The sequence below is a fragment of the Dipodomys ordii genome, unplaced genomic scaffold (genome assembly GCF_000151885.1).
Source record: "Dipodomys ordii isolate 6190 unplaced genomic scaffold, Dord_2.0 Scaffold55, whole genome shotgun sequence".
NCBI classification, from domain to species: Eukaryota; Metazoa; Chordata; class Mammalia; order Rodentia; family Heteromyidae; genus Dipodomys; species Dipodomys ordii.
In genome coordinates this window covers 5953731-5963960 of record NW_012267271.1, presented here as the reverse complement: position 1 = coordinate 5963960, position 10230 = coordinate 5953731, and the positions used below count along the sequence as shown (strand labels likewise).

Genomic DNA, 10230 nt, shown 5'->3' with positions numbered 1-10230 from the left:
TGGTGTGGTGTGGTGTGGTGTGGTGTGGTGGGTGTGGTGTGGTGGGTGTGGTGTGTATGGTGTGGTGTGGTGCGGTGCAGTGTGGCGCGCTGTCTCCTGGGCCCTGCAGCCCCACCCACCCAGGCCCACGCCCTCCCAAGAGTGGGGACACCGGCTACTCACCACTGCTGCACCTCCTTCTCAGTGACTGCAAGAGAAAAGACAGGCAGTGTTTAGCTGGGGGTGAGGAGCTTGGGGGGAGGGGGCACGGACTCCCTGGGGTCTCCCTCCCCTTCCCCCACCAGGGGCCTGGTCAAGGGTCAGCGGGCTCCCCGCCGAGGCGGGCAGAGCCCGGAGCCCTCCCCCGTCCTGTCTCACCCATGTGCGGTGCCACAGGTGCAGGTGACCCCAAAACACACTGCGACACTTAGGGAACCCAACACTTTCCTTCCCAGCCCCCAGCCTGGGGCAGGGTCGTGGGGGGAGCAGCTCCAGCCCCCCGCGAGCCCCTCCCAGCCCAGCAGCCCCCCCCCGGTCCCCTTGGGGGACACTCCAAGCCCCCCTCTGGGCAGGACGTGGTAGGAGCCACACAGAAGCAGAAACAGTGAGCGGGGAACATGGCAGAAACTGGCGCCAAGCCCCACAGCCCTCCTGTACAGAACCACACATGGGACGGAATGTCATTTCTGGAAAGTTCTGCATCCAAAAAAAAAAAGCCAGAATCACAAGGCTCTCTGTAGCATCACTGACTGAGGACATCAAACCATGTCCGCGAGACCACGAGGGAGCTCCTTGCATGCCCTCTGACTCCGCTTCCTCCTCTGCCAAACTCAGGCCTGGTATAGTTCCTGCCACAGACAGCTACCCTGGAAACTTAGTGGGTATGGAAGGTTCTGGAACACAGGTTTGTGGGGTGACGGAATACATGAATGGATGGATGGATGGACAGTAAGAAGGCATGAGGCAGAGGTCAGGTGGAAAGATCTGGAATCTCTTCCCAGAGGATACAAGGAGGGAGTGGGGTGAGCTCAGACTTGGGGACTTTCCAACAACCGCCCCAAGCCAGCTGGTAGCCGCTGCGGAGCCCCCCAGCGCTAGCCGGGCCGGGCCCAGGGCGGCCGTGTGCCTTGGCTCAGCTGCCCCAGGGGGGCAGTGTTACTCTGCCCTGGCTGCAGGCCGAGAAGCCTAGGCAGGGGAGGCCAGGAAGCAGCAGAAGGGGTATGGGAACTCGGGTCTGGGGATCAGAGCCAGACCTGGCCCCCCTCCTACCCCCAGCAAGGGGTGTGACCGGGTGGGCCCAGTTTCCTGAAAAGCCAGACCTACTGTAAAGGAATGCAAACGTGGGCTGGGAAGGTGGCTCAGTGGCAGAGTGCTTGTCCTAGCATGCATGAAGCCCCGAGTTCCACTCCTCAGCACCACAAACACAGAAAAAGCCAGGAGTGGTGCTGTGGCTCAGGTGGCAGAGTGCTAGCCCTGAGCACAAGAAGCTTAGGGACAGTGCCCAGGCCCTGAGTTCAAAGCCCCAGGACTAACAACAACAACAAGAGAAGGTTTGGCAAAACAAACAATAACAACAAAAAACTAAGAACTGGTTCGGAAGGTGGCTCAGTGGTAGAGCGCTTGCCTTGCATGCCTGAGGCCCTGGGTTCTATTCCTCAGCACTACATAAGCAGAAAAAGCCAGAAGTGGCACTGTGGCTCAAGTGGTAGAGCGCTAGCCTTGAGCTGAAGAGCTGAGGACAGCGCTCAGGCCCAGAGATCAAGACCCACGACCAACCCCCCCAAAGAACCCTGTACCCCAAAGTGTACTCCAAAGGGCACTGGGTAAGGAAGTGAGATGGGGTGACCTCACTCAGCCTGGGCTGCCCAGAATCAGCTACGAGGGGCTGCGGGGTGCGGGCTAACGTAGGAAGCAGGAACTCGCTCTCCAGGGCCCAACCTGGGCGCCTGGGCCGCGCTCCCCCAGGCCCAGGGCTGCCCGCTGTGGGTGCTGGGAAGCGAGCCTCTGGCCTCAGTTTCCTCCCAGCTGTTCACCCCATGGAAGGTGAACCCCACTGTCCCAGGGAGGAAAGCGAGGCTCAGACAGCTCTGTTTTCATTGTCTGGGGGGTCAGGATGCCAGCCTGCCTGAGTAGGGGGCTCCAGGTCCAGGGTGGGTACCTCAGAGACCCCCCACCCTGGCCCACCTTGAGGGAGGCGAGGAGCTACATGACCTTGAGTGACCTTGGCAAAGGGTGGCATCCTAGGACTTACAGCAGGGGCTGCACACAGGAGAAAGCGAGGCAGGTTGCTGTGGGCCTGACCAGACCAGAGGGGGAGGGGGCCAGCTCCAAGTCCCAACCTTCCCCCTGACCAGACCACCCCCCTACACCCTCCCCTGACTGGACCTCCCTCCCCCCCTCCCCCCTCCCCTGACCAGACCTCCCTCTCACAGGACGCCAGCAGCCTGCCCCCGGGCTCCGGGCTCCGATGTTTTGAACACTCCCACCGGAACACTGGGAGACTAGCAAGCAGGCCCAAGGCCCCAAGGGAGTGAGCAGGGTCATGAGCAAAGCCCTACCCAGCCCTGAGCAGGGACCTGACCTTTAGGGACCAGCCGCTGCACGTCCCCCGGGCAGCGATCCTGACTTCCCCACACATGCCAGTTCTGGCGCTTGAACTCAGGGCCTGAGCACTGTCCCTGAGCTTTTTTTTATTTCCAGGGCTGAGGACCGAACCCAGGGCCTTGCACGTGCCGGGAGGACGCCCTTCCGCTGGGCTAAACCCCCAGCCCCCTGAGCTTTTTTGTTTGTTTGTTTGTTTGTTTGAAACTAGCACTCTACCACTCGAATCATAGCTTCACTTCTGGCTTCTTGGTGGTTCATTGGAGATAAGAGTCTCACTATGTTCTGCCCTGGCTGGCTTCAAACTGTGATCTTCAGATCTCAGTCTCTAGCTACCTAGGATGACAGGTGTGAGCCACCGGTGTCCGGCCCTGGGGACTTTTTTGTTTTTTTTTTTTGTTTTTTGTAGGTTGTGGGCCTGAACTCTGGGCCTGGGTGCTGTCCCTCAGCTCTTCAGCTCAAGGTTAGCCCTCTACCACTTGAGCCACAGCGCCACTTCCGGCTTTTTCTGCTTATGTGGTGCTGAAGAATCGAACCCAGGACCTCATGCATGCAAGGCAAGCACTCTATCTCTGAGCCACCTTCCTAGCCCATGGCCCTGGGGACTTTTTGTGTCAGCCCCTCACTGTTTTTCCTTACTTCCTGGTCTACCTTCAGAACACACACACACACACACACACACACACACACACACGCACGCACGCACACTACTTCCTGGTCTACCTTCAGAACACACACACACACACACACACACACACACGAGTTCTAACTAAGTAGGAGACTGAGATCTGAGGATCAAGATTTGAGGTCAGCCTGGAAGAAAAAGTCTGGGACGCTCCATCTCTAATTAACCTCCCTAATGCCGGGCTGGAGGCATGGAGGCCTCCGGTTTCCGGTTCTGTCACGGCCACTTTGTAGGCTGTGCTACTGTGAACAAGTTACTGGCCCTCGGGGTCTCATGTCTAGGATAGCAGAGCCATGGGAAGGGGTGGGAAGGAGCACAGAGCACCCGCACAGCCTCCCTCCCACCGACCCCACCGAGAGCCAGAGCTGCCCTGCTCTGCCAGCCTTTTCCCTTCAGTGCCCAGGGCGGCCGCCCACCCCAGCAGCTCCTCCTCCCCTCTACACAGCTCCCGACTGCCAGGAGCGAACACAAGAGCCGGTCCCAGGAGCCCAGGATAAATGTTGAGTCTGATTTTCATTTCCCTAAAGCAAAATACTTCTCCTGACTGAAGCTCAACTCAAACACAGCAGAACAGATGGGGCGGGGAGGGGGGGGCTCTGGCCGCGGCGGAGGTAGAGAGCGGGCCGCAGAGCGTGGAGGCCTGGGCCGGCTTCACCCACCTCCCCTCTCCCCGTGAGCCAGAAACACTGCAGAACGCAGGGGCCTTGGGCCTGGCCACCAGTGACCCTTCTTACTAAACTGGAGTCCCTTACACTCCTGAGCCTCTAGTCACCGGCTGTCCTCCCTCCAGAGGCCTCCTGGCCTCCACCTCCAGTGCTAGGCCTCCTCTGAGAGCCCATGCTCCTCACCAACCAGCCACGCCCCCCCTGGCAGGGCCCCTAGCTCTGCTCCTCTGAGCTGGCCCTGGAGGTCCCCGGCCCCTCCTCCTGCCCTTCCCACCCCCAAATGAACCCCTCTCTCCACTGCAGAGTAGGGGTCCCCTGTCCACCGCTGGCCTCGGCCCCACAGCCTGCAGCTGTGAACATCTCTGCTGTGGTCCCCAAGATTCAGTGGAGGTCAGCCTCACACTCCGACTGCATGAGGCAGGGCCGGAGGGGGCCTTTTCCTCCTCACCCCCCCCAGCACAGCCGCAACAGCACGGCTTCCCAGACAAGGGGCAGCGGCACCCCCTCAGCTCTGCACCCCCTCATCCCCAAGGAGGCCCAATCCCCTGCAGGGACCACACTGTGGCCTGGGCCTGCTTCCCGACCTGTGAATGGAAGCGGCCCTCCCACTGGGGGCGAATGTGTCTCAGGGCGCCAGCCTGGGAGGCAGGGCAGGCGGGCGGAGGGTTAACGCTGACCCCCTCCTCCAGAGGGCCCGGAAGCCCGGGGCTCCTCCAGAGGCTGGGGCTGGGGGTCCTGAGACTGGCTGCGCCCCTTTCCTACAGTGTCTCGTGAATGCCCGAGATGCCCAGATCACCCCCACAGACCCGCCACGGGGACGGACCCCCTACCAGGCCCGAGCCCCGGGAAGCGCGTGGGGACGGTGGGTGCAGAGCCACTCCGACGCCCGTGACGTGGAGCCGAGGGCATGACGGCACAGGCAGACGCGGGGCCTGGCACAGAGCAGCGGGCGCGCGCGGGCATGCGATGGGAGTCTTACCACGTGTGTGCGCCAGACCTCTCCGCACCCCTCCCTCCGGTGCCCCTGGGTGCCACAGCGAGGCTGGCCCTGCCTGGGCTGCCAGGATTCCCTCGGCTGGGTTGGCCTGGCCCTGGACAGCACCCTGGACTTGGGACCCCCCAGCCCCAGCCCTCCCTGCTCCGGCCTCCCTTCCCCCACAGGAGTGGCAGCAGCCCAGCCTCCTTGGCAAGCACTCCTCCACCACCCACGTCTGCTATGCCAGCCAGGCGGCCCGGTGCTGGGCACACAGCAGCCAACAGGAAAGATGGGGTGGGGCCCGCCCTTCCCTCCCCCTGCGCCCCCTGCGTAGCCACCCACTGCTGCTGTTGGGCGGTGGCGAGCACCAGCCCTCCACCCCAGAACTGCATCTCGGGGGCCCTACACGGCCGGGGAGGGGAGGGGCACAGGCTGGTGCTCTGTAACCCCATGCAGGACCCCAAGCCCAGTCGCGCAGCTGACTGGGTTCTGACCTTGCTCTGGCCTCACCCCTGCACCGTGGCACACAGACTCCAGCGGCCTCCCTCCCAGTCCTGGCGGCCCGTGTCCCCAAGCCAAGGCCGTCCTGGGCATCTGGGCTGCAGGACGGTGACTGTACCCCAAAAAAGATGCCTCAGGGCTGGACCGGTGGAGCCCCCTGGCTCCAGTACCGGCCCTCTGCCACTCTGAGCCCTGGATTGGCAAAGCGAGCTGCACCATTTCAGCACCAAGGGCTCTGGCACCCATCGGGCACCCCCCCATCACTGTGTCCCCACCACCCAGAAGAGCGCACCCCCTGGCTCCTGGCACAACCAGCCAGGAGCTCCCAGCCACAAATCCCAGGCCCAGTCCCGTTTCCCTCCTGGCTCCTTGGATCCTTCCAAGCCCCAGGCTCCGCTGGCTGAGCCGTCCCAGCCGGCCAGGCCGAGGAGACAGGCTCCTTCAATGATGAAGTGAGGCCGACCACCACCCTAGTCAGTGTGCAGAGGGGGGAACTGGGGGAGGATGCTGGGGGGTCAGAGGTCATGCCCAGCCAGGCAGCCCAGTCAGGCTCAAGGAGTTCAGCTGGAGACGGGGCCACTGAGCACCCCCAGACCGTGACAGAGCTTGGGGGGAGCTCCTGCTGCATCTCAGACATCAGAGTGGATGAGATTTGGGGCTCATGATCAAACAGGGCCATCAGAACAGCCCTCCTGCGGGGCGCTGGGAGCTCCCGCCTGTCACCCTAGCTACTCAAGAGGCTGAGATCTGAGAATCACGGGTCAAAGCCAGCCCAGGCTGGAAACTCCCTGAGACTCTTATCTCCAATGAACCACCAGAAAACCGGAAGTAGAGCTGTGGCTCAAGTGGTAGAGCGCTAGCCTGGAGCAGAAAAACTCAGGGACAGCGTCCAGGCCTCAAGTTCAAGCCCCACAGCCAACAAATTAAAAAAAAAATCCCTTCTCCGGTTAGCCAACTCCCCTGCCCACCTCTGCTGCCTGATGGACTGACACATGGGGTTTGTACGTGCGTCAGTAAAATGCTTGAAGGTTTGCGGCTTCCTCTCTGCTTCACGTCATCTCTACCTGCCAGACCCAGAAACTCCTAAAGCAGGGGGTCCCAAAGCATGTGAACCCCATCTTCTGTCTCAATTGGGGACCTCCTCAGGGGCCTGTGGGAGTGCAGGGTTTTCCTCCAGGTCCTCTTCCTCCTTCTCCTCCTCCTCCTTCTTCCTTGTGAGACTTGAACTCTGGGCCTGGGCGCTGTCCCTCAGCTCTTCAGCTCAAGGCGAGCGCTCCACCACTTGAGCCATAGCCATTTCCAGTTTTCTCAGTGGTTTATTGGAGATAAGAGTCTCACAGAGCTGGGAAGGTGGCTCAGTGGTAGAGCGCTTGCCTTGCATGCATAAGGCCCTGGGTTCAATTTCTCAGCACCACATAAGCAAAAAGAAAAAAAGCCGGAAGTGGCGCTGTGGCTCAAGTGGTAGAGCACTAGCCTTGAGCTGAAGAGCTGAGGGACAGCGCCCAGGCCCAGAGTTCAGGCCCCACGACCGGACTCAAAAAGAAAAGAAAAAGAGTCTCACGGACTTTCCTGCCGGGGCTGGCTTTGAACCGCAATCCTCAGATCTCAGCCTCCTGAGTAGCTAGGGTGACAGGCGGGAGCCACAGGTGCCTGGCTCAGGGAGGGTGTTCTTTTAAACTGAGTCCTTCTGTGGGCCCTGAATCCTTTGGGCAACTGAACTCACCTCTCTGAAACTTTACTTTCCTTAGCCGTAAACTGGGGGTGGTGACCACCCCCCCCAACGGTGGACAGAAAGAACAAACAATATTTTTAGCCTCCTATTCATCCAATAATGAAGTCCTGAGCCCCCACCGCCCATGGGCTGGACCCTGGGCTGGACGCTGAAGGCACAATGGTGACCCAGATGGGTCCCGGCCCTCGGCCGCCCCCTGTGTGCACAGGAAGAACTCAGGTAGACCCCAGTCTGACCTGAGGGCGCAGGAGGGCTCCCTGGGGGGCATGTGAAGGTGCAACCCAAAGGAAGAATAGCCCTCCACCAGGCCCAGAGGATGGGGACAAGCCTTATGTATGTTCATCCATCCATCCATCCATCCACCCATCCATCCACTCAACCATCAGTCCATCCACCTGCCCATCTATCATCTACTCAACCACCCATCCATTCACTTTCCAACCATCCATCCATCCAGTTGACCATCCACTCACCCATCCATCCGCCTGTCCATCCATCCATCCATTCATCCATCAGTCCATCCATCTTCCATCCATCCCATCTACCTGTCCATCCATCCATCCACTCATCCATCAACCCATCCACCTTCCATCCATCCATTCATCCATCCACTTGATCATCCATCCATCCATCAGCCCATCCACCTGCCCATCCATCCATCCACTTGACCATTGATCCATTTGTCCATCCATCTATCCTTCTCTCCACAGCTCGGACCTCAGCGTGCAGGAAGACCAGGGTACCACAGGCCACAAGAGGCAGGCCTGTGCCAGGCTGAACGCCCAGGGAGCCCCAACCATTATTAATAAAGGTGCCACAACAGCCAGAGGCGTGGCAGGATGACCAGGGCCAATAACAAGGTGGACACTGGGCAGTGAGGGTGCACTGTGGGGCTGCCTCCGTCCGTCCCCTCCGCCCGGCCCCCGCCTTCCTGCTTCAGCCTGCCCCTCTCCCGGCCTCCCCCAGCCCCGGGGCAGGGAGAGCCTGGTCTCCACCACAGCTCAAGCCCAAGCCAGACTGGTCAGTCACTAGGGTCACAGCACCAAGAAACCCACCAGGAGTGGGGGCATGGAGCCCCAACCCCCCAAGGCAGAGCTGAGATAAAGAGAAAGACACCCCCTCCCAAAGAGGGTGCAAAGCCCCTCCTGGAAAAGCCAGAGGGCACTAAAGGAGGACACAACAGGCATGGGTGTGGGAGGCAGGGGGGGTAGGGGAGCACCAGACAGGGAAGCCCGTCCATCCCCGTCTTTCCAGTCCTGGCCGCTGGAAACCTCCTGAGACAGAGCGCTGTGCCCATGCTGCGGCCCCTGGACGGCCACCCCCCCCCAGGCTCTGGGGGCAGGAACCCACGCTGCCTGGCCAGTGGCTGGCGATGGTGGTGCGGGGCCCTTTAAGAGCCAGGATGGAGGCGGGGCCTGACCTGCCCTCCCAGTGGAGGCAGCGCTGTGAGTCACCTGGAGTCGTGCCTGGGGGCTGGGGAACCCTGAGCGGGCTGCCCCCAGCCGGAGACACCGGCCCCACGCCTTGGGCCTCCAGCTGCAGGAGCCAGGCAGCGGCCTTGCCCGCGAGGCAGGTGCTGTGTCCATCCCAAGCCTCATCTCCTTGGGCCCTGTGGCCTGAGTGGGTTACGTCCAGTTCCCAGGCCGTTCCTTCTGGTAGGGTATGCTGGGGGGGGGACAAAGCCCAGCCAGGGTGTAGACCACTGCTCCTCCCGCAGCAGACACGGTATGGAGCGGATGGAGGAGAACCTGCAGCTTAGAGGTGGGGCAGCTTGCTCAGGACAGCGTGGAGGCCAGACCTGGGCTGGATCTGCCCCGACAGCTCGGCTGGGACCGTGCCTCGGGTACCCACGCCTGCACCCCCTCTCAGCCACAGCCCCTCAGAGTGGACTGCCTTGATGCAGCCAGACCTGAAGACCACGATGCTTCCCGGGAGCAAACCCTGGAGCCCCGCACACTCTCCTCCTCCCCAGACCGCGCTGTGCCACTGCGCTGCCCACTCGTCCCAGAGACAGGGCTGCCAAAGTCAACAAACAAAAACACAGACGGGTCTTCACTGTTTCCTGGCAACCACTGTTCCCTCCGTTCCCAGCCGAGATATGGCCTCCTCCAGGAAGCCCCCCAAAGACACCCAGACAAGATGGAATCCCGGTCAGACTTCCAGGAAAGCCCCCAAAGACCTTGGGGGGCAGGAGGGTGTCCATGACACAGTGCCATGCCTTGTCTGGGTCTCGCGTCTGGTCCCCTACCAAACTGACCGCCAGGGGAACCGGCAGTCCACCTGGCCAGCCTGCCGGGGTCCTCGGAGCTGCATGTCCAGGCCAGCTCAGCCTCTTGGTGAATGGCGGGGGGAGAGGCTGCCACACTGGCCTTAAGTCACACTGGCCTCCCACAGGGCCCGGGAACCACCCCCCTCCCCAGCCTGCTTTTCCCAATAGAGAGCCCAGAACACTGCTCACAGGGCCCCCAGCTTGTGGAACTGAGAAGCAGGAATGGCAGCCAGGGCACTCATTTTTGGTGGTTGTTTTTTTTTTTTTTTTTGCCAGCTGCTGTTGGTTTTAATTAAGATCGTGTTCCGCTGGGGCTTTGGTGCAGCCTCGTGGCTGAGTGGGAGCAAGACCATGAGGGGGGGACAGGGGGGTGGGGGGGACAGGGGGGCGGGGGGCCCTCCGGCATCACAGGCTTCAAGGTGGCCCCCAGCCTCCCCAGCGCACACCATGTATTTCTGAACAGAAGGAACACACTGGCTTCCCCCCACAGTGCCAAAAATAGCCCCGTCTCCTGCCTTGAATGGGAAGCCTTGGAGCTTTGGGAGAGGCAGGTGCTGGGGGGGGGGTCGCGGAGAGCTTGGACCTTCCTCATCTCCCCCGTCCCAGGATGGTGAGGAGGGGCTGGGGTCCCTAGCAGGCCTAGTGGGCAGGGACCCTAGCAGGCCTAGTGGGCAGGGACCCAGATCTTCTAGCCTAGCAAGAGAGACCAGGAAGGAGGAGGGGCTGGCAAAGAGATGGATGAGAAACTGATCTTTCTCTAGCTTGCTGGTTTATATATTTGTTATTGTTAGTTTGTTTACGCTGATCATGGGGCTTGAACAA

At 61.2% G+C, this 10230-nt stretch overlaps 1 protein-coding gene across 1 annotated transcript in view; it reads right to left on the bottom strand.

Annotated features, from left to right (window-relative positions):
• Ncs1 (neuronal calcium sensor 1) overlaps nt 1-4839 on the bottom strand; it is a 21045-nt gene extending 16206 nt beyond the window's left edge. The window contains exons 1-2 of the mRNA XM_013021283.1: nt 4761-4839; nt 163-187 (exon numbers count right to left, since the gene is read on the bottom strand). Of these exons, the coding sequence (XP_012876737.1) occupies nt 163-187; nt 4761-4839 (104 nt within the window). The remainder of the gene's footprint in view (nt 1-162; nt 188-4760) is intronic.
• Between the last annotated feature and the right edge of the window lie 5391 nt (nt 4840-10230).